General features: G+C 44.1%; 1 protein-coding gene across 1 annotated transcript in view; it reads left to right on the top strand.

Annotated features, from left to right (window-relative positions):
• The window catches only part of LOC126495731 (proline-rich protein 36-like), a 33,268-nt gene extending 10,460 nt beyond the window's left edge, over nt 1-22,808 (top strand). Inside the window, exons 2-6 of the mRNA XM_050133330.1 lie at nt 11,227-11,299; nt 11,851-12,081; nt 12,213-12,871; nt 17,926-18,009; nt 22,703-22,808. Of these exons, the coding sequence (XP_049989287.1) occupies nt 11,227-11,299; nt 11,851-12,081; nt 12,213-12,871; nt 17,926-18,009; nt 22,703-22,709 (1,054 nt within the window). The 3' untranslated portion in view covers nt 22,710-22,808. The remainder of the gene's footprint in view (nt 1-11,226; nt 11,300-11,850; nt 12,082-12,212; nt 12,872-17,925; nt 18,010-22,702) is intronic.
• The last annotated feature ends 501 nt before the right edge of the window (nt 22,809-23,309 follow it).

Below are 23,309 nucleotides of genomic sequence, written 5' to 3'. Positions count from 1 at the left end.
TATCTATCTAAATGCCAATGGGAAGAACAAACTATGCCCACAATAAAGAGCGTTTCCAGTCCTTTCTTATCATGGGTATTACATCCCAGAAGGCAAAAGCATTTCTGACCATTTCTTTAGACTACATTTCCAGAAAAAGGACTATGGGTCATGAAGGGAAACATGAGGGAAATCTCTGGAGACACACCACATTTATTTCCAGTAAAAATTGTTTTGTTTGTTTTGGGTGTTTTGAGACAGGGTTTCTCTGTGTAGCACTGGCTGTCCTGGAACTCACTTTGTAGACAATGCTGGCCTCACGCTCAGATTCACCTGCCCCTCCCTCCCACCTTCTGGGACTGAAGGCATGTGCTGCCATGCCCAGAACCATTATAAACTTGCAGCACTGTGTGTGGGCCACTGTATTTCAGTTACTACATTGTGGGAAGCACCACCAGAAGACACTCCTTACAGCCTTAAGTTCCTAGAACAGCACCCTTTTTTTTTTTAACTTCAGTCTTGGCAGGCAGTGGTGGTGCATGCCTTTAATTCCAGTACTTGGGAGGTGGAGGAAGGCAGATCTCTGTGAGTTTGAGGCCAGCCTGGTCTACAAAGCAAGTTCCAGGACAGCTACGACTGTTACACAGAGAAAAATCAAAACAAACAAAAACCAAAAAATCTTCAGTCTTTATTTTCCTTTAATTGTAAACACAAATCAGACAATAATGAAATATATACTAATAATTATTCAAACATTAATTAAATATGATCAAGTATACCCTCCATTTGCTTCTTCTAACACCTGCCATGCCCCCCCATTATTCCCTCTCAACCTGATATTTTTTTAAATAACCCGCGAAGTCCAGTTAATGCTGCTGATATGTGCATGGGTACCATGTGCACTCTCCAAGGGCCACTTCCTCAAAAAAAAAAAATCCCTTCTCCTGACAAGTGGACTTTCTCAAGAGACTGGAAAAATGGCTCCGCAGTTAAGAGCACTGATTGCTCTTACAAAGGATGTAGGTTTGATTCCCAGCCTTACCCAGGGGCTCACAGCTACCTGTAACTCTTGTTCCAGGGGATCTGATAGCCTCCTCTCACCTCAGTGGGGACCAGGCATACAGGTGATGAACAGACATACATGGAAGACAAAATATTCATATAATAAAAGTTAATAAAGATCTAAATCTTTTTAAGTTGATTTTCTGCTGGGTGTTGGTGACACATGCTTCTTAATCTTAGCACTTGGGAAACAGAGACAGGCAGATCTCTGTAAGTTTGAGGCCAGCCTGATCTACAGAGCTAGTTCCAGGACAGCCAGGGCTACACAGAGAAACCCTAGTTTAGAAAAAAAAGTATTTTTTTAATAAAAAAGCTAATTTTCTTAGGTATCTGTTACAGAAACTGAAAACTGAATAATACTGTATTCCTTTTGCCAACTGATTTTGGGGGGGGTGGGAATTGGTTTAATTTTTTTCAAGACAGGGTTTCTCTGTAGCTTTGGGTCCTATTCTGGAACTAGCTCTTGTAGACCAGGCTGACCTTGAACTCACAGAGATCCACCTGCCTCTGCCTACCAAGTGCTGGGATTAAAGGCACGTGCCACCACCATCCTGGCCAACTGCTTTAGTTTGGGTTTATTGCTGTGAAGAGACACCGCGAGCAGAGGTAGGAAGCAGGACAGCACACAGGCAGATGTGGTACTGGAAAGGTAGCTGAGAGGAAACACTTGGGTGATCAAGCATCAGGAAGAGAGACCCTAGGCTTGGCTTGAGCATTTGAAACCTCAAAGCCCACCCGCAGTGTTGTACTTCCTCCTGATAGTGCCACTCCCTATGGGCCTGGGGGCCATTTTCATTCAAACCACCACACCATCCATTTAAAAAATACAATTTATCTTAGACGTCATAGTTCATGCTATAGAGCACAGCACTAAGAATGGTACTTCTTTAAAATGTATCCTGCTCATCTTCTATTTTCATATTAATGTCAATCTCTATAATTTCATTTCTTACTTGAGCATCTTCCAAATTCTTAATTTTGGATGAAAAATTATGGTAGAATATATAAACTGTTAGGCTGGGGGAATTCAAGAGGGACACTGAGATGGATTAAGAGGGAATAAGGAGTTTGTCAGAAAAGTTATTAACGCCATGACAAACAGACAGGCAGCAGCATGGTGGGGGCTTGAGGATTTCTGGCCCCAGGATCAAAAACAGACTGTGTTGGTTGTTTCGTTTTGAGACTGGGTTTAACTATGCATCCCTGACTGCCTCTGCCTCCCTTGTGCTGGAATTAAAAGCCTAAGCCACTGTCCAGCCCTGTTGGTTAGCTTGCAGTTTTTGTTGTCGTTGACTTGACAAAAGCTAGAGCCATATGAGAAAGGGGAACCTCAATTGGAAAGTGCCTCCATAAGATTACCCTGTAGGGCATTGTCTTCACTAGTGGGTGGTGTGGCAGGGTCCAGCCCATTGTGGATGGAGCCGCAGCTGGACTGATAATCCTGGAACAAGTAAGAAAGCTCACTGAGCAAGGCAGGGGGAGCAAGGTGGTAAGCAGCCAGCACGCCTCCATGGTCTCGGCTTCAGTTCCTGCCTCCAGGTTCCTGCCCTAAGCTCTGTTAGGTCTCAGGCCCTCCATAGGTCTAAAACTAAGCTGAAGCTGGGCTGTAGAGTTTCTGGTGGATAGTGAAAAGTCAGCATTTCTCAGGAATTTGTGAAATGGGTTTTCCATGTACCCCCCACCCAAAGGATCCCTCCCCCCAACTACTCATCTTCCTTATAAAATGCAGTCTTTCTACTCCTAACACTTTCTGAGCTCTGCTCCCCTCCCCACACCCCTCCTCTCTGCTTGATATCTTCACTACCCTCCCTTGCTCTCCCTCTTCGCTGGCCCTGGTCATGTCCTGTCTGCTTTCTTTTCTCTCTGCTCTGGACTCTTGCAGATGCTTCCAGATATTCTCTCTCTCACCCACAATGAAAACCCTCCCCAGTGGAGCAGTCATGTTGGCAACTTCTTTACTGCCACCACCCACCCCATCCAAGCTCCTGCCCTGACAGTCTCAGTGATGAACTGGGACTGGGACATGGAAGTCAAATAAACCCTTTCCTTTTTTGATCCTGGTGTTTTACTACAGCAATCGACACTTAACATAGACATGACAATGGGCCAGCATAGCAGAAGTGGACTTCTGAGGATGGGGATGTTTCCAAGTGACCTTGCTTCCTCCATCCCATTGCTCTGTGATTTCTTGGAGGGTTGTCGGTAGTTGTATAATATTGAGTGGCAACATTATTATTAGGTTATTCTCTCAACAGTTTCTTTCCATTTTTATTCTTTAGTGCTGGGGATTGAGCCCAGAGTCTTGCACTAAGAAAACTCTATTACTGAATCCTTACTATATTGTTAGTCCCAGATACGTTTGTTTATTTGTTTAAGTAGTTCATGGGCACTAGGAAAGTAAAAACCAGGAGGCTTTGTCTTTTCTGTTTGTTTTCAGGTTTTGAGACAGGGTTTCTTTGTGTATCCCTCTCTGGCTGTCCTGGAAGCCATTCTGTAGACCAGACTGGCCTCAAACTCAGAGATCTGCCTGATGAGGCTTCGTCTTTAAGTTAGAAATTACCAGCTAACTTCTCATAGTCCTATAACCACATGGCTACATTTGTTTCCAAGGTACTTGGGAAATGTAGTCCAGAGCTGAATGCAACCCACTCAGTTTAACTTAGAAATGAGCAGCCTTGAAGATTATTGAGGATGGATCCGTTTTGTCCTTGGTAACATTCTAATTTGTGAAGTATAAAACTATAAAATATAAATGAAGAACTATAGCAAGTCTTTCTTTGGACTGCCAGCTCCCAAATAATGGCACAGAGACTTTTTATCATGAAAGCTTGGCCTTACCTTAGGCTTATTCTCAACTAGCTCTTAAAACTTTATTTTAGGCCGGGCGATGGTGGCGCACGCCTTTAATCCCAGCACTCAGGAGGCAGAGGCAGGTGGATCTCTGTGAGTTCGAGACCAGCCTGGTCTACAGAGCTAGTTCCAGGACAGGCTCCAAAGCCACAGAGAAACCGTCTCTTTATTTTATTTTAATCTACATTCTGCCACAGGGCTTGTTCTCTCTCCTCAGTACCATATGTCCTACTTCCTCCATGTCTGGCTGGTGAATTTCCTTCCTCAAATTCTTCCCCTGAGTTCCTCTCTCTGCCCAGAAGTCCCACCTATCCTCTCCTGCCTAGCTATTGGCCTTTCAGCTCTTTATCAAACCAATCAGAAGTTGCCTTAGGCAGGTGAGGTAAAACAGACACATCTTCACACAGTGTGATCAAATATCCCACAATACAGAACATCTCGGAGAACATTTCAATTTCCAGCACCCACATGGCAGCTCTGTCTGTAACTTCATCCATGCTGGGGAATATTATTTTCAGGTATGTGACTTTGTTTAAGCTGCATTTGTTTTAACTCTGTGAAGCAGTGTTACTTTACCTGTCTCAAACACCTGATTATCCTAATAAAGGCAGTAGCAAGGATAGGTGGGGCTGGCAGGCAGAGAGAATAAATAGGAGAACCGAGAAGGAGGAGAGAACAAGGAGCAAGAAAACATCAGGGGCCAGCCACCCAGCTACACAGTAAGCCACAGAAAAGAAGCAAAGAACGGTGTAAAGAAACGAGAAAGATAAAAGCCCAGAGGTAGTCCGGTTAATTTAGATTAAGAAAAGCTGACTAGAAACAAGCCAAGCTAAGGTCAGGCATTCAGAACTAAGAAGAGCCTTTGTGTGTGGCTTATTTGGGAGCTGGGTGGTAGGCCCCTCAAGAAGCCAAAAGAGTAAGGCATCACACTACACATCCAGCTCTAGGATTTGACGCCCTCACACAAACATACGTGCAGGCAAAACAGCACATAAAAAATAAAATGAAAAAAAAATCCTAAAGTTTTGAAGTGCTTATAAAATTTTATAGTAAAAAACTCGAAGCTGGAGAGGTGGCTCTGAGGTTAAGTATGTGTACCGCTCTTCCAAAGGTCCTGGGTTTGGCTCCTAGCACCAGTCAAGTGACCACCAACTGTTTGGAATTCCAGCTCCAGGGGACCTGATAACCTCTTCTGGCATTCTGTGGAAGACACAAAGCTAACGTAGCTTGACAAGACAGTTCTTTTTGTAAAAAGCAAAACACTGGGCCTTCACAGTGCTCTCTTTGATCTGACCTAGGCGTGACTATATCTCATCCCATTGGTAGAATCTTGACTGCACACTCTCATAAGGCTGGTTGATTGTTATTGGCTAATCGATAAAAAGGGGAATGGGAAGGCTCAGGAAACGAGTACTTGTCTGGCTAACTACCTTTGATAGAAACAACAAAACGTTACTCACTTGTGGGCACTGCACTTAAGTGGATAAACACACATGTGCATAATTAAAAATAAAATCTAAAATCTAAAAGAAAAGGCTATTTAACCACATTGGTCAACACAATGGTTCCTTTAGTCATGATTGGCTCTCATTCTTGAGCTAGGCCCTACACAATGGCCTCACTGCCATTGTGAGTGCCATTTCTTCTCTCTACTCCTTACCTATTCTCCCCCTTGAGAGTGCCTCACATTGTCTGTAATACACTCTGTGTCGATCATTTGGATTAACCTGATGGAGATCATGAGGACTGGGTGCCTAGGGGAGGACATAGATCCAAGAAACATTAACATTCCAAGGAGATTAAATGTGAAGAGGAAAGGACAGTCTTTAACATTGTTGATCTGGGCAAAACAGGTCTTCCTTCATAAAATATATCACAAATGTACACGTGCGTGTGTGTGTGTGTGTGTGTGTGTGTGTACACATGCACATGTGGATAGGTGTACAATATTGCAGGATATTTGATGGCACTGTGAAATTTTGAGACTATATTAATAAAATTAGCTTTGTGTCATGGGTGGAGCTAGTGACTAGTTGATAGGGATTAGCCATAGGGAGGACAGAGGAACCAGGAAAATGGATAAAAAGACTCACAGGAAGGAGTAGGGAGGGACTTAGAGACTCGCTGTCTTTTTGGTTTGGAACAAGTGGAGAGATGCTCCCTTGTTGGGTCTCAGGCCAAAAAGAAAGGTTAGCAGATTGCTTCTTGGTGTTTCTGATCTAGTAGGTTTTCACCCCAACATCTGACTCACAAGTCTTTATTGCTAAACAAAATGATAGTTGTGTTAAAACCTACATTTGACAGCCATGGCTGAGCTGGTGCCTGTGGGACCAAAAATCCTGTCAGGCCCTGAGGCACAGATGGGACTTAAAACATCAGTAGATTCAGATGCGGTTATTAAACCAACAGAAAAACAACAGAACAGGGTGCATTTGGAGACCAGAGGACAACTTTGGCAAGTGGGTCCTCACCTTGTTGAGGTGGCAGAGGTGGGGTGGGTGGGCGGGTGAGTGGGGTGTTTCTGTAGTTGCTGTGTACTTTAACCTGTGTGGCTTAGCCTCCGAGTGAGTCTCCTGTAAAAGTGCTGGGATTATAACTCTTGTAATCTAGGATTGCAAGTGTATGCAACCTCATCTGGCTTTGTCTGACAGTCAGGTTGTCAGGACTGTGTAGCCTTTAGCCACTGAGCCCAGGTTCAATGCCCACTTTTAATAGGTTCTGTTTTTTGGTTTTGTCTTGTTTTTCAACAGGATCTCTTGTAGCCAAGGCTTGTTATAGCTAACTAAGCATGACATTCAACTCCCAATCTTCCTTACTCCTCCTGATACTTGGATTATAGGTATCCATGCTCAGTGGGATTCAGTTGCTTAAATTTTCAGAATAAATGAAATGTTATGTGGCAATAAAACCAGTTTTCTGTGTATTGGTATTTTACCTTCATGTGTGTCTATGTGCCTTTTGCATGCCTCATGCCAGCAGAGGCCAGAAGAGGGCATCTGATCCTCCAAAACTGAAGTTACAGATTGTTCTGAGCTACCACCTAGATGCTGATAATCAAACCCAGGTCCTCAGGAAGAGCAGTATCTCTTCACCCCCTCTGAAGCCAATTTTTAAAGACCTATGAAAAGGCACTCTAGCACAGACAGACAGACAGACAGACAGACAGACACACACACACACACACACACACACACACACACAGAGGAATCAGTTCCTGACTATATTTTTTATTTGTTGATACTGGGATTTTTTTTGGTGTATTTGTTTTTTGAGACATGGTTTCTCTGTGTAGCCCTGGCTGTCCTGGAACTCAATCTGTAGACCAGGCTGGCCTTGAACTCACAGATCTGCCCGTCTCTCTCTGCCTCCTGAGTGATGGAATTAAAACACAAGTCACCACCACACAGCAACACTGTCATTGTTTCAAAAAGGTCTCACATAGCCTAGGATGGTCTTGATCTTGTCAAGTAGGTGTGGATGAACCAACCTCCTGAACCTCCTGCTTCTCTTTCTGAAGTTCAAGGTTTGCATGTATGTGATGCCATGCCAGCTACTAGAAATGGCTTTAATACAGTGCTCCCACCTTTAGAAAGATTATCCAAATGGAAAACCAACAAAGAAACTCCAGAGATGGTAGTAGTAAGATCACGAGTTCAAGGCCAGCCTCAGCTTTATGGACACCCAGGTAAAACAAAACAAATTCAAACCAAGAGGATATAGACAACTTAATTAGGTTCATAACTATCAATGGGCTTAAGCTTAATTAAAAACAAGTGTCCCAACAGCATCCACTGTGTGCCAGGTACAATCCCAGCACTCAGGAGGCACAGGAAGTTGGATTTCTGTGTGATTTCAAGGCTAGCCTGAGTCTGTAGGACTCCAGGAATCTGAGGCTACATATTGAGATCCTAACTTTTAAATAAAGGTCTCCTATTGAAGAGAAGCCCAGGACCAGGTAAGAGTGACTGCTGGCCTACCAGAGGGATTATGAGAAGGGAGGAAAAGGAAATACTTGTGACTGGGAAGCAGAAGGGGTGGGAGAGAGAAGTGGTTCAGGACAGAGGGTGGTGTGGGGAGCATGACGTGTTGACAGGTCAGGGGAAGCAGGGCATGGGCACCTGTGGAAATGGCATAATGAAACCGATCTCGCTACGCTAACGTAGATCAAAACTGGGCTGAGTGGCCATTGTGTTGGTCTTGTTTAGGTGAAGATGTTGTTGAGACTTTGTCAGCCCTGTAGAAGACACTACCTTGCAGCGTATGCCCTGGTCCTCTGGCTCCCAGTCTTTCCCTCCCCTCTTCTGGGATGGACCCTGAGTCTTAGGGGCTGTGTTGGAGCTGTATCCGCTGAGGCTGGGCACCACATGATAACTTTAGGTTTCTGTGGTAGCATCTGTCTGCTGAGTACAAAAGTCTGATAGAGAACATCCTGTGCTCTTTCTGTTGTCCGGACTTTCAGAGCCCAGCTTGCTCTGCTTCAGGGCTGCTCCTGAGAGGCCGCTGCAGGCAAGCTTTTCTTCAGGGTTGCAGGCACCTGAAAGCATGACTTGAGGGTTTGCTTTCAACCTGGTTTGTGTCTCTGGTGGAGAGTTACCAGGTCTGTACTAAAGGGAGCTCAATAGGCCAGCTATAGAACGGACAGCTTGCACAAGTGGAGGGAGGGTAAGAGGGAGAGTGGGGGAGGGAGAACAAGTCAAGGGTGCAGAGTGCAAATCCACTGATCACCTGACCTCAGAGGAGACATTCCTTTTGAACTATTCTTTTAGGCACTTAGACTAACCTTCACATAAGGTGAACGCCATTATAAGAATGTGTGAAAATATGGCCTAGAATCCCTGTGGGTTATCTTAAAGGCTGTTTAGCATAATAGCTAACCCAATGTTGGGAAAACTCTCCCATACTGGCCTATAATGTACAAACCTCTCATTTTAAAAAAAAAACTGTTTTAAGAAATTCTGGGGCTGGGGGTGTAGCTGGTGGTAGAGTCCATTGCCGAGGACTTGCAAGGCCCTGTGTTGAAATATTGTAGAAAAAGGTCGTCAGACTGTGGAGGTGGAGTAAGCCTTTAATCTGAGCACTTGAAAGGTAGAAGGTGGAGGCAGAGGCAGGTCTCTCTGAGTTCGAGGCTAGCCTAATCTACATAGCGAGCTCCAGGTCAACAGTAAATATTAAGACTTCCCCTCTAAAATAAATAAATATCCTTAATTCTACCTATCATAATTAACTCTAAAGTTTATAAAAAAAAACCAACAAATTGAGGTATTGACTATACATAGGGGAAAGAAGTTGGGGGGCACATTCACAGAAGATTAAGTTTTGATGTGGGAGTGTCATATCAATCTGTTGATTTCATTGGCTGAGCAATAAAGAAACTGCTGGCCCTGATAGGTTAAAAGATAGGTGGGCGGAAAAAACAGAATAGAATTCTGGGCGGAAGAGGAAGTGAGGTCAGACTCTGCTCTGCTCCCAGAGACACTCGACAGCTCTGCTGGAGCAGAGACACCATGCTTGCCATGCTACACTCTCCCAGGATGGACGAAGGCTAGAATCTTCCCGGTAAGCGCACCTTGGGGTGCTTACACACATCATTAGAAATGGGCTAGTCCAGGTGCGAGAATTAGCCTGTAAGGGCTAGAGTTCATGGGCCAAGCAGTTCTTAAATGAATACAGTTTGTGTGTTGTTATTTCGGGCATGAGCTAGCAAGCGGCCGGGGTGTTGGGGACGCAGCCCCGCCGCCGCTTCATATTTCAACAAAGTTTTAGTAATTTCATTAGGTTCTCAGAAGCCTTGATCTTTTCAGATTTTATCTGAAAAAAAAAATTGGAAGGCATCTTTACTTTTACTGCTCAGAAGTGGCTCTTAGAAACGAACATTTTCAATCAGTACTGGTTTGGTTTCTTGAAGAGTTTTAGAGGTTCGTGCTAGCTGAAGGCTCTTCGGAAGTGAGAGTCTGCATGTTTTTGGCCTATTTTGAAGACACAGGATCCTCTGACGCTGCCTTGGCACCGAACTATATTTGGGGAGTTGATATACAGAGGATCTGTCTTGGATTAGGGCTCAGAATACCTAGGGGATTTCCTGGTGAGGACCAGGGCTCAGACATCATGACAGGTGTTATCTCCTCTAACTTTGGTACTGGAAGCAGCTTGGGGCCATTGCACACTCATCCGACAGGAACGCTAAGAAACTGTCAGGCGACATCCGATGTGAAAACCCAGAAATTTGCTGTTCTTCTACCACTTCTCATGCATATCAGTGTGACAAAAAGGGATTCATGCATTCTGATAAGGGCTTCTGTTTTTAAGCATTTAATAATGAATTTAAAAAAACAGAAAACAGACCTTACTGCCAGGCTTTATAGTAGAATAGTTAAAATTAATTATGTCCATTAATATCTTAATCATTCTATTACTAATGAGTTAAATTACTGTGATGGAAATAAAGATATTTTAGAATGAAAGACATTTTAGTTCCCCTTAAGTATGTCAAAGTAACCCTTGGGCTTTAGAAGTTGGTATTATTTCATTAAAAAATGGAAGCACATTTAAGTAATGAAAATATGAATATGTCTTAAGGTGGAAAATATATGGAAACACTGACCCCCCCCAACCCCGGGCATATAAATTGAGCAAAACTTTTCATTTGAATGATTAAAAAATGCATTGCAGTTTTGCACATTTCAATCACTAAGACTGATAAATTTTGAAAAAATATCAAACTATGAGTTTAACATATATATGTGTATATATATATTTCCTACAATACGTATGGAATAAGAAGTTAGTCCCAGAAGCTACTGAAGGACTATCAAAATGAAAGTCAAAAGGCATGTCCTTCCCGGTAATGAGCTGATGCTGTAGCATCTCATTTTAGAAACTGGATTTAAGCATTATAGTGTAGATGTTACTCAAAAAAATACTGTGGGTCTTTAATGCAAGCTACATTTTCCCACCTAAAGTGGAAGCTGTTGGTAGAATGCTTGTTCAGCATGCATCAAGCTGAGCTTTATTCCCAGTACCATATAAATCAGGATGTGGCTGCATAGCATACCAGTAATGCTAGTATTTGGGGAGAGTGGGTGGAAGCGAGACGCTCAGGAATTCCTGACCATCTTCGTATGGCTAATTCAAAGCCAGCCTGGGCTATATGGAGTGTGCCTCAAAAATAATGTCAAACAAACAAAGCAAAACCCTTAAAAGTTCTCAGTGCCTTTCCCTCTACAAGTGAAAATTTAAATTGGGACAAGGATTTTTTTTTCATTTTAGGTCACAATATATTTTCTAAAAATAGCACAATTATAGGAACACTTAAATATTAATAACTTACATTTTCAGTAACTTGTTGGATTCTTACCATCTGGCCTGTCTTGGCCCCATTCCCAAGACTGACTACACCCTTAAATCCAACGTAATTGACCACTTTTCTTCCTCCAGCATGATCTCAAGACCGAAGTTTTGAAATTTTAATAGCTGCCACACGCTATTGTATGCTAGTAAAATAAAATATTGGTGTCCCCAAAGGACGTTAAGTACCAGATTCTAAAACCCAACGGGGCTGCTCGTTTCCTGTCACGCAACTTTGGAGGCTAGCAATTTGAGTTTGAAGCCTCCTGCTCAGCTCGGATTCCACGCAGCGAGTCACCGAACTTAAAAAAATAAATTTCTACCAACAGTGACAGCCCTTTGTGTGGCCGTGCGCAGCTGCGGTGACGGGAAAACAGACGTGCCTTAGGCAAAGGCAAATCCGGTCACAGAGCGTGAGCTGTTCTAGTTTCTAAAGGGACTCTGCGGTCGGCGCTCGACTGCGGGTCAGAATGTCGGCCTCAGGCCGGGGTCCAAGAGCCTCCGCCCCTCAGCCGGCTCTTCCGCCCAAGGCGTTAGGCCACCTCTGAGGAAACGCGGGGAGGGAAGGCTGGGTTGGCGGGCAGACAGGTGCGCCACTGTTTGGAACACACAAAGGGCCGGTGGCACCGCCACCGCGTCCCTGGCAACTCCACGCACGCGCCCCTTTCCGCCCGCCCGGCCGCGCTCAGGGCGGGAGACCGGCAGGGAGGGCGGGGCGGCGAGCGCGGGTCGCCCTCGTCGGCCACAGACACCCTCGGGCCTGCTCGTGGACGCGGCTTGGGAAGCGCGAAGTCGGCTCTAGGGATGGCGCCACCGCGGTTGTCGGGACTTGTAGTCCGTGAGCCTGTGGGGCCCCTCCCCTCCGGGTAGGCCGGTCCAGGCGTCCCCGCCCTCTGCACGCCGACTTCCTGCCGCTGCTCAAACTACCACTCCCGTCATCCTCCGCGCTGCGGGCTGAAAGCGAAAACAAATTCTAGGTTGCGAGGTTGCTGCCCTCCGCCAGGCGCCCCTTCCCGCTCCCCGCCCCTCAGGCGCCCTCCCGCGAGGTGGGGAAGCGAGAGGCCGCGGCTTTCTCTCCGGCTTTCCTCGGCTCTCGGCGTGGGACGCGCGCCGGCGGGAGACGCAGGCCTTGCTGGACCTCTTCCGGCCCGGTGGCGCGCGCCGGCGGGGCTCTGCCTCGCCACACACCGGTCGGGACCCGGAAACTTGTGGGGGCGGCGACCCCCGGGCGGCCCGCGGGCGCGTGTCCCTCCGCCGAGGCGGCCGCGTGCGGATGGCCATGTACTAGGCTGGGCTCCCTATGCGCCCGGAGAGCGCGGGCCGCCGCCTCGGGCCGCCGCTTCCTGCCGCCGCTCGCTTCGTCCACGCCGGCGCCAGAGCCCGAGCCTCAGCCCGCTCCAGGCCGGGGCGTCGAGCCGCCAGCGGCGCGGCCATGTGGGGCTAGTCCGCTCCGCGCACCCTGCAGCGGACCGGCAACATGGAGGCAGCCGTCGGCGCGCCCGACGGCGCGGACCAGGGCGGCGTGGGGCCGCTCGAGGATGCGACGCCCATGGACGCCTATTTGCGCAAACTGGGCTTGTATCGGAAATTGGTCGCCAAGGACGGGTCGTGCTTGTTCCGGGCTGTGGCCGAGCAGGTAAAGAGACGGGGCCCGAGCGGGACGGGCTCGGGGCTGGGTGCGACACGCCACCCGCAGCTGCCTGGCCGCCCACGGCGGGGCCGCTCGTGGCTCGTTGTCGTCACAGCGGCCCATTGCAGCGTCGGCACGGGACGTTGAGGACGTCTCGGGCGGCCTGCTCGCAGCGTGCTGCCGGGGGCCGGCGACGCGCTCCTTCCGAGTTCACCTGCGCCCAGCTTTTAGCAGCCCCTCGCTCGCAGCGGCTAAGCACATGTTTACTAGAGGAGCTGCTGCACCCCGTGTTGCCGGTGGACCACATTTTTTCTGCTTTTGGACTTTGGAATGTGTCTCCCCGGTGTCACGCAAAGCAGGAGGCCAACTTTGAAGTTTAAGGAAGGCAACCTCTGTATAGGGTCGTCTCAGGGACTGTTTGAGTAGGGCCCACGCTGCATTATGTGGGAATCAGGGACAGTGTAGTAAAGAATTCACTCTTGTGCAAGTCTTTTGCTAATACTACGGTATTAACTGGAGACTCTCTGTCCAGGCACATCACTCTTCCCCTCTCCCCTTCGTTAATGGTTAAAATTATTCCCCAAAAGGCCCATTTATTAAAGAGAAGTCAGATAGAACTCCTGCGGGTGGGAGGAGTTCCAGGGGAGAATACTCAGGATTTTTTTCTGTTGCTTTGAGAGAGTTCTTTTCTCCATGTTATATAACCATATTGTAGGTGTGGGGTCACCAGAACCCATCCTGTCTGTGAGACTAGCTGCTGGATCAGAAGCGTTTCCCAGCGCACGCTGCTGTGTCCTACATTCCACACTTGCTTCCTTTGCCTTACACTGGGGTTTTTAGGATTTAGTTTCGTTTTTTTCTTTTTTTTTTTTTTTTTTTTTTTTTTTTTTTTTTTTTGGTGTGTGTTAACTAGCTTTTAAGGTTTCTATTTTAAAATCACCAGGCCATATATTTTCCAACGATTGGTAAGTATAGAACATTTTAAAACCTTGCATACTGGTCATAGTGGTACAAGCCTTCAATCCCTGCAAGAGGCAGACAAATCTGTGCGAGGCCAGCCTGGTCTACAGAGTAAGTTCCGGTACAGCCAGGGCTACACTGAGAAACCCTGTCTCAGGAACACAAAACCAGAGACCCTTGCATTGTGTTACAGGTATATTCATTGAAACATTCTCTGTATTCCCAAACCAACCTGCCATTTTCAGTTCGTTAAGACATCTCTTATTTTCAGAACATAGGAAGCTCCGATGTGGGTGGGTGCATAAACATCCACCGCAGTCCTTACTCTTAGTAGGTAAACAGTCGGCTACATTTGTGAATTTTCCAGATGGAGAAGATTCTGCTTCTGTGTCTCATTCTTTTTGGACTCCTTAACACTTCTGGAAACAGAAGAGGCCCAATGAAGTCTGTTTTTATAGTGTTGGCTTTAGCACGTTCCTGTAGGAAGGAGGTAGAGGCTAATGCTTGAAGTTTGAAGTTGAATTATCCAGGTCCTAGTTAAGTTGAAGCGGGAGGGTGTGTTTCCGTCCATGATGTATGGCATAGGTCCTTGGAGATAGAGTAGAAGCTTGGGAGAGACTCATTTCTGCATAGCTAGCAAGAACTAGTTGCTATGGACTCATTGATATAGGTAAGCCCCGTTTTTTGTCATGGGATTAGGCGAGACACAAGGAACTACCCTTTACAAATTTGGGGACTTATTTTGAGTATATTGAGCCTTATCTATGGGGAGGCGCAATTTGGTAGATGTGGCTGAAATAATGGTGAGAAAAAGTACATTGTCAACCTTTGCTACCTTTTTAATGTAGAAAGGATTTGTTTTGGGGGAATTTGTTTTCTGGTAAAAATTAAATTTTTTTTTAAAGAGTCAATAAGCTAAAAGAGTCTTAAAAGAAGGGGATGATAGTTCTTGGGAGTTGTGGTTACTCTTCAGATTACCTGATTTAGGCTCTTTCCTTTTTTTTTTTTTTTTTTACACTTGTGGATTTGGGCCTGCAGGAAGCCTGACCTGAATCAGTCCTAGCCATGGAGCTAAAAATAGGGCACTCTTAGAGGACTTGCTAAAACAGTGTCTCAGCCTTTCCCAGTGTTATCACTACCTTGTCTCAAAGCCTCCACCTTTAGCCTATTTTCATGAAGCAACATAGCAGACCACTGGAATTTTGAGTGTTTAGGGCCTTGAGAAGTAATTGACTATTTAAAGTTGTCATTTTAGTCTTGCTTTTTCGTATTGTTTGGCTTAGTAAACTAATAATATCCTACACTTATGGTTGTTGATGAGAGTTTTGCATCTGAGCAGCAGGTTCACGTTGATGTCGTGTTCTGAAACCTTTGTTAACAGGAGAAAAAAAAATAGATATTCCTGATATTGTTACTGATGAGAAACAAGCTGGAGCAACTTCTGTCTGCCACCTGTTGTAGGTGAATGACTTTAACACAGAAGGCGCTTTGCTGATGGCAGGAAAGCCCTATCAGATGACATTGTGGCTCACTCATATTAATAATACTTGATTCATAACAGTGTCTCATGTAGCTTCTAGGAAAGATATTGCCAAATGTAACTTGTTGAAATGGCAAACAGTTGGTGCTTTTAAAACTATGTGGATGATCCTTGAGATGAAGGAAGCTTAGCCTGTCTGTATAAGGCTACTTTTTAATAACGTCCTAAAACAGTAAGATTAGGCTAACAGCCAGGTGGTAAATTAAAAACGCTAACCTCAAGGAGCACATCTTCAGTCTCTTGGCTTGTTAGAACATACTGGCTATCAGGGACATTGCATCTCTGGTCCCTGTATAAATGAGCCCTGACTGTTATCCAAGAGAGGTGTAAAAATGTACAGCTGGGGCCTCTCTTGAATTTTCCCGTTTACCATTAGAGTGACTCAGTTGGAGGTGTGTGTAACCCTTAAAACTGCAAGAGGTCTTGACAGTTTGAGGTGATGCTATTTCATGTGCGTATGGGTGGTGATATGGAATGTGTGAACTTTTGGAGTACTGGGAGTACCTTCATTTGAGGTATGTATTAATAGAAAGTAATTTTACTTTATTCTCTTTAATCATGGTAAAAGTATTGGGGATTAGCATATAAGAAATTTAGTTTGTTTTATTTCAGAGCTCAAATTTTGATAAAAAGATAAAATTCCAGTGAAGTTTTTTCTTTTGTTGTTGAACTGATTATTTAGGGAAGCAGCAGAGAAAGATCATACATTCTGTTTGGTACTTTGATTTTATTTGTGTTTACTTGTTAATTTTTTGTATGTTTGAGCATAAAAGTCGTCAAGTATTTGTGGGAGTTGCTTCTCTTTTCACCAGTTCCTGGGGCCCAAATTCAGCAAAGCTTTTTTAACAGCTGATCCATCTTGCTAGCCCTAGATAGATTTAGATTTGAGAACAAATCTACAACCTCTTAGGATGACATCATTCAGTTTAGCATGGCTGCCCATTGGGTATTTTTGAATTTTGTAAGCTTGATAAACAAAGTTACACATAATAATTCTGAAACCATAGTAGCCCTACTATGTAACTTACTGTTACAGATGAGAACTTCTTTCCTTGTGGTATTGGGGATTGAACTAGGACTTTGTATGTGCTGGGCTATATACCATTGAGTGATAGATATCCCTGTCAGTCGTTCGTCCGCCCGTCTGTCCGTCCTTCCTTCCTTCTTTCCTTCTCTCTCTTTCTCCCCAACCCTGTTCTTCTTTTTTTCCCTTGTTGGCTTTTTGAGATAGGGATTCTGTCCATAGCCCTGGCTGTCCTGGAACTCTTCTGTAGACCAGGCTGACCTTAAACCCAGAGATCAGCCTGCCTCTCCTCCTGAGTGCTGACACTAAAGGAGTGTGCCACCACATCAAGTCTTGTTTTTAAATTTTTTAAAAATATAATTTATTTGTATTTTAGGTGTGTTGGTGCTTTGCTTGCATATATGTCTGAAACAGGAATTATAGACACTTGTGAGCTGCCATGTGGGTACTGGGAATAGATCTTGGATTCTCTGGAAGAGTAGCCAATATTCTTAACCACTGAGCCATCTCTGCAGCCTGCATTTTAGTTCTTTATTTTGAGACCAGTTCTTCCTCAGTTGCCTACACTGGCAATGTAGTAGACCAGGCAGGGCCTGAACATGGAAACATCCACTGCAGGTAACTTCCTAGTAACTGAATTCTAAATTTGTACCTCTAGGTTTGGCTCTGGTTCTTTTTTATAACGAGCATAGGGTGAGCCCTAGCATTCCCTAGCAGGGATTCTTTCCTGCATTGTGAGGAACAAAGTTCTGTAGAAGGTTGGCAGTAGAGGAAAACCTCTTAGTACAATGACCTCAAAGGAGTGATTTTTTTTTTTTTTATGACCTCCGTAGAAATGGTGACAAATTCTCTATAGAATGACATTAGAGACTGGCTGTGGTGGTGCACACCTTTAATCCCAACACTCAGGAGGCAGAGGCAGTGGATCATCTCTGGGTTCAGTGAGTTCTAGGACAGCCAGGGCTACACAAAGAAACCCTGTCTTGAAATGCGTACCCCTTCCCTCTCCCCGTGACATTAGGGGAGTATTATTTTTATGTTTTAGTCACTGCTCTATTGCTATGAAGAGACATCATGGCAAAGGCAAATCTTAGGAAAGAAAGCATTTAATTGGGGGCTTGCTTACAGTTTCAGAGGCTAGTACATTATCATTATGGTTGGGGAGCATGGTGCTGTGCAGGAAGGCTCTGGAGCAGTAGCCAGTAGCTGAAACTACATCTCCATGGGGGGAGCATGCAGTGCTGGGCCTGGCATAGGCTTTTGAGAGTTCCAAACCCATCTTCATTGACACACTTTCTCCAACAAGGCCGCACCTTCTAATCCTTTCAAACAGTTCTACTCCCTGGTGATCAAGCCTTCAAATAAATGAGCCTGAGGGGGCCATTCTCATTTAGACCATCATACTGTGTCCTGTCATTGTGCTCAGAGGAGGAGTTCACACATCATTTTGAGTGTGATAAAGGTCATTAACTTGTAACTTGAGTTTGTTTTTTTAACAATAAAATGCTTAATAATGTGTTTCTTTTTTTGTTTTAGGTATTACACTCTCAGTCTCGCCATGTGGAAGTTAGAATGGCTTGCATTCACTACCTTCGAGAGAACAGAGAGAAGTTTGAAGCGGTAATTTTTAAATTTAAATATGATGGTGTCTTGACTTGCATTTACATTATGACCATTGGAAATGTTCTAGTGGATATTCTACAGTCTATACCTTTTTAAGTATTTTTTTCATTGAGAATTTCACAAATGTATACATTGTAATTTGCTCATCTATTCCTCTTAGCCTCACCCCAATACATTGCTTTGTCAACCTCATAACCCACCGAGAAGCTCCTTAGCTAGAGTGTGGGGAGGGTCTTGTGAGCTCTTCCCCTGTCTGTGATGAGCTTCCATGAGTTTGAGTGCACAGATCTGTGCTGTGTATGGAAGACAGCAGCACTTCTCTCCGTCCTTCAGACCACGTTCTGAAGGGTGCTGGCGAGGTTGGTTTAGGTGTCTCATTTAGGGCGAGTCCCTCATAGTCACATACTCAAACTTTTACAAGTTAGGTTTCTGTATTGATCTCTGTCTACTGCCTAAAGAAGCTTATGGGTGCCAGGTTGACAGCTCAGATATATGGGTATAAACAAGTATTTATCCCTGGCACTTGGGACACTAGAGGCAGGAGGGTGTCTGAGTTAGAGGCCAGCCTGGTCTGCCAAGTGGGTTCCAGGGCTGCTAGGGCTACACAGAGAAACCCTTGTCTCAAAACAACAACAAAACCCCAAAAACAAAACCATTAAGAATTTATAAGACAGTTTGATTTGTTGATTTAGCAAAACCAGCAACTGTTAGGTTCATCCATAGGACTTGTAACCTCCCTAGCCATGAGCTTTTGGTCATAAGAGATGGAGCTGGTCTCGTGTCAGAAAGCAATTGATTATCCCCTAAACAGTTAAGCCTCTATTGGACTGGCAGGTCAGTATCATAGCATGCAGGGTTCAGGGCTAGATAAGGCCATTGTATTTCCTCCCTCAGCAGCCTACATAACACCTTCTTGCATTATGAAAGTTAGCCAGCAGGGAGGAAGTTTCCTAGTCAGTTCCAGCTTAATTTCTCTCTGTGTTCCAATCAAAATTTGTGGTGCCTTCCACAGTAGGGTCTTGCCATCTAGTTCTGGTGTGCAGTGAAGAGCAGTGGTAATAGCCTGTGTTCTTTTGGGGCCCTCTGAAGCCTTCCTGAACCAATAGCTTATAGATACCCCATCCCTGGTACTGAGAATTTCATTTAATAACAAGTCTGGAACTGGACTTGTCCACCATGCATAATAGCTTCTTTTAAAATAAACTTAAAAAATTGTTTAACAAAGTAGGGCTTCCTTAAGGCTTTTGTTTGTTTGTTTTTCAAGACAGGGATTCTTTATGTAACAGCCTGGCTGTCCTGAAACTCTCTTTGTAGACTGTGTTGGTCTTAAACTCGCAGAGATGCACCTGCCTCTGGGAGTACTGGGATTAAAGGCATGTGCCACTATGCCTGTCTTTCCTTGGGGCTTTAAAATAACAGTAGTTTTGGTTAATCTGCCCCCCACCTCTTTGTCATTCCTGTTCTCTATTTGCACATAAACCCTTCATCTCCATTCCCCATCTCTTCTTTGAAATCATTTGTCCTACAATTTCTTTCTCTTAAGGGTTTTTCCTTCCATACTTCATGGGTCCGGTCTACTGTCCTGACCTCGACAGACACTCAGAGTTAAACACTTTGCTACAAGCTGGATGTTAGTTGTGATTTTTCTAGCCGTTCATTTGGAGAATGATGGCTAAGGCACTGTGTGAACTATGGGGCATGGGAGGATGAGCTAAGCTTGTGAGTTTCTCTGACTTGATAAGGGAGTTAGGTGTTGAGAGGAATAATGGTATCTGTGGTTGTTATTAACAGTGAGTTAGAAACAAATTGAGACGCAGAGAATAAAACCAAATGTTTTGTGTAGTTTTTTTATCAGAAGGTATTTATAAATCTTTAATTTTCAGAGTGTATTGTGAAATTATATATCAGAATACTATAATTAATAAAATACTGTATAGCAAATAAAATACTGTGAAATTTTCTCAGTATGTAGTTATAGTCAGTGGAATAAAATGCCATAGTTCAAAGCCTTCTAGCATTTCTGAGTTACTGATTTTAAGACTTAGATTTCTATAAATTGACAACTTTAACTACTATTTCCCCCTACTTACTGATAATGAATATTGACATTTTATGAATAAATAAAACTTTAATGTTCACATATATGCAAAAAAGCTCTCAATTTGAGTGTGTTACTGGTTTGTATCCCTATATTTAAGCCAATGGAGAGCAGTGTGGTTTAGGATGGGCAGTGATGTATTCTGGAAGTGTTTCCTACTTGATTAGATGGCTTGAAAACTTACTAAAAAGCTGATAATGCAGAACCTAGTGATACGGAAGGATTAGGGTGGTGGTAGTGGTAATGTAGGCTGGGAAAGTGAAGTAGTCTATAATATCTGGAGGGGTTGCCATGACTTAATCATTATAACCTTGGGACAAAACTATTGATAATAGTTTACATTGTTAGCATTGAACCCTGTATGTCAGGCATTGTCCTAAGTGCCTTACATATATTTATTGGAGATAAGGTCAGAAGATGGAATTTCCAATGCAAAAAGGTTCATTGTTGATGATAAGAACCTTCTAGTTTCAGCCCGGTGTGGTGTACACCTTTAATTCCAGCACAAGGGAGGCAGAGGCAGGTAGATCTTTGAATTTTAGGCCAGCGTGATCTACAGATTAAGTTCCAGAACACTTATGGTTACACAGAGAAACTGTCTCAAAAGCAAACAAAACAAAAAACCAAAACAAAACAAAGATAAAACAGAACCTTCTAGTTTCTTTTGGCACAGTTGGGAATAGGTACGTGGAAAGGGATGTCCCTGGTACCAACAGTGTTGAATATGGCCTGTGTGAGAACTTTAAACTTAGAAAGGAGACTCAGATGCAGGTTGTGTTAGGATACCATGAAGGTCTTTCAGATATGAAAGGTTTTGAGGACTTTTTGCTTTGGAAATAAACATCTCATCGGAAAGCAGCACCTGACTAGTAAATAGGACATGTTGGGATTTAGGACAGTTTTGAAATTTGATAGTATACAATTTACAAAGGAATTCACAAATGATTCCATGGATGTCTACGTGTATCACTGTTGCTAAGTTAACTAGTATTGCAAATTAAATAAAGTTGGGCTTAATGGTCAGAATACTTTTTAGCACTTGCCTTAGTAACTTTTCTACTGTTTTGATAAAGTACCACAACCAAGGCAACTTATAGAAGAAAACATTTAATTTGTGACTCACAGTTGCATAGGATAGTAAGAGTTCATGACCATCATGGTTTCGGGAGCATTGTGGCAGGCAGGGCGGACGGGTGGGGAGGGTGAGGAAGAGGGGGGCAGGAGCGAGCTTATATTTGGTCTGCAGAGAGGAAGACAGAGAGAGCTAATTGAGAATGGTGTGGGCTTTTTGAAACCTTAGAGGTCCCTCCTAGTGACAGACCTCCTCCAAGACCACACCTCCTAATCCTTCCCAAAGACTTCTATTATCTTTGGACCAAACATTCAAACTACCATAGCACTTTTTCACATTTGTGTAGTTGTTATAATGAAAACAAAAAATGGTTGGCTATAGATTACTTCATGACACAGAAACAAAGCAAGCTGTATTTCAAAAATCTAATTGAAATGATCTGATCTCCTACTACTCTTCTCTGTGGTTAGCATAATCTGTTTTCTCTGTTTCTTTTGGCCTGAACCTACTGACCATTGCCAAGTTACTCTGGAAGTACCATTGCTATTTTTCAGTTCAGAGTGCCATCTGCAGTGGCCCAGAATTGCCTTTTCTGTCTTGTTTGAACGTCTAGGCCCTCTATGAACTGACCCCACTTCCTATCCTCTCATTCAGCTCCCTACTAGGTTGCCCTGCTTCAGTTGGCTAGATTGGTCAGGTCTTCCTCCTTTGCTACATTGGTATTCTGTGTAGTGGCTGCTCCCCTGTGTCCATCCAGGTTCTGGCCAGCTCTTATGTTGAGGCATCCTCTTCCTAGAAACCTTTCCTGGCAACATTTCCTACTTTAAATTCTTCTGCATATTTATTGTCTTAAGGATTTGTACAGATACCCATGAGTATCTTTTAATATTGCTGATAAAGTCTAGGTTTGTATAAGAACCCTGTGACTCAGTGAACTTTACACAGTAAATATGCCACTGTTGTTTGGCATATTTCTTAAAAGTATTTTTGCTGGGCTGTGGTGGCTCATGCCTTTACTCCCAGCACTTGGGAGACAGAGGCAGGTGGATCTCTGTGAGTTTGAAACCAGCCTGGTCTACAGAGTGAGTTTCAACACAGCCAAGGCTACACAGAGAAACCCTGTCTCAGAAAAGAAAAAATGGTCCCTCCCTCAAAAAAGGGCAGTGGTAGCACATGCCTTTAATCCCAGCACTCGGGAGGTGGAGGCAGGCGGATCTCTGTGAGTTCGATGCCAGCCTGGTCTACAGAGATAGTTCCAGGACAGGCTCCAAAACTACACAGAAAAAAACCTGTCTCGAAAAACAAAACAAACAACATTAATATATATGTGCTTATATGTATGTGTATAACATGTGTTCAGGTACCTTAGCCAGAAGAGGGAGCTGGAGATACAGGTGGTTGGTTGTGTGCTGCTGCATGTGAGTGCTGGGGATTGAACCCAGGTCTTTTGCAAAAGCAAGAAGTGTTTTAACCCGCTGAACCACCTCTACAGGTCCCTAATAGAATTTCTTTTCTTGCAGTTTATAGAAGGGTCATTTGAAGAATATTTAAAACGTTTGGAAAATCCACAGGTATGTATTAGTCGTATTTCTGCTTGTGCATATTCAAATATGTATTAAAATTAATTGATGGAAGACAGTAGTGCATTGTATGAAAGTTGAAGTGACTGTACCCTTTGTGCAGTGCTTAGTTGAAAGATAATTGGGCTGGGCCTTGGTGGCGCACACCTTTAATCCCAGCACTTGGCAGGCAGGGGCAGGCGGATCTCTGTGAGTTCGAGGTCACCCTGGTCTACAGAATAAGTTCTGGGACAGTCAGGGCTACACAGAGAAATCTTGTCTAAAAAAATAAAGATAATTGGAGCTCTTCCTAGAAGTTGTCTTGCTGAGGAGAAAGTTCTGTCTTTTATATTTGTCATTATGACGTGAATATAGCATACAAGATCTGCAATTACTCGGGTGATTTTTGGAATGATTTGTCAGGGTGTGTGTATGATTTGGACAAGACAAAGCTTGATTTCTTCTTTAGGGAAATGAGAGCAGAAAGTTCTTCTGTCTTAACTACCTTTGTTTCTTTTTCCTCCCCTGCTTAAAAGGCTCACTGAAAATCCATGTTGTAGAATGTAGG

The sequence above is a fragment of the Alexandromys fortis genome, unplaced genomic scaffold (assembly GCF_014885135.2).
Source record: "Alexandromys fortis isolate MF-2015 unplaced genomic scaffold, M_Fortis_MF-2015_v1.1 scaffold_578, whole genome shotgun sequence".
Classification (NCBI taxonomy): Eukaryota; Metazoa; Chordata; class Mammalia; order Rodentia; family Cricetidae; genus Alexandromys; species Alexandromys fortis.
The sequence above is the reverse complement of the archived record's forward strand: the minus strand, read 5'-3'. Positions and strand labels throughout refer to the sequence as shown.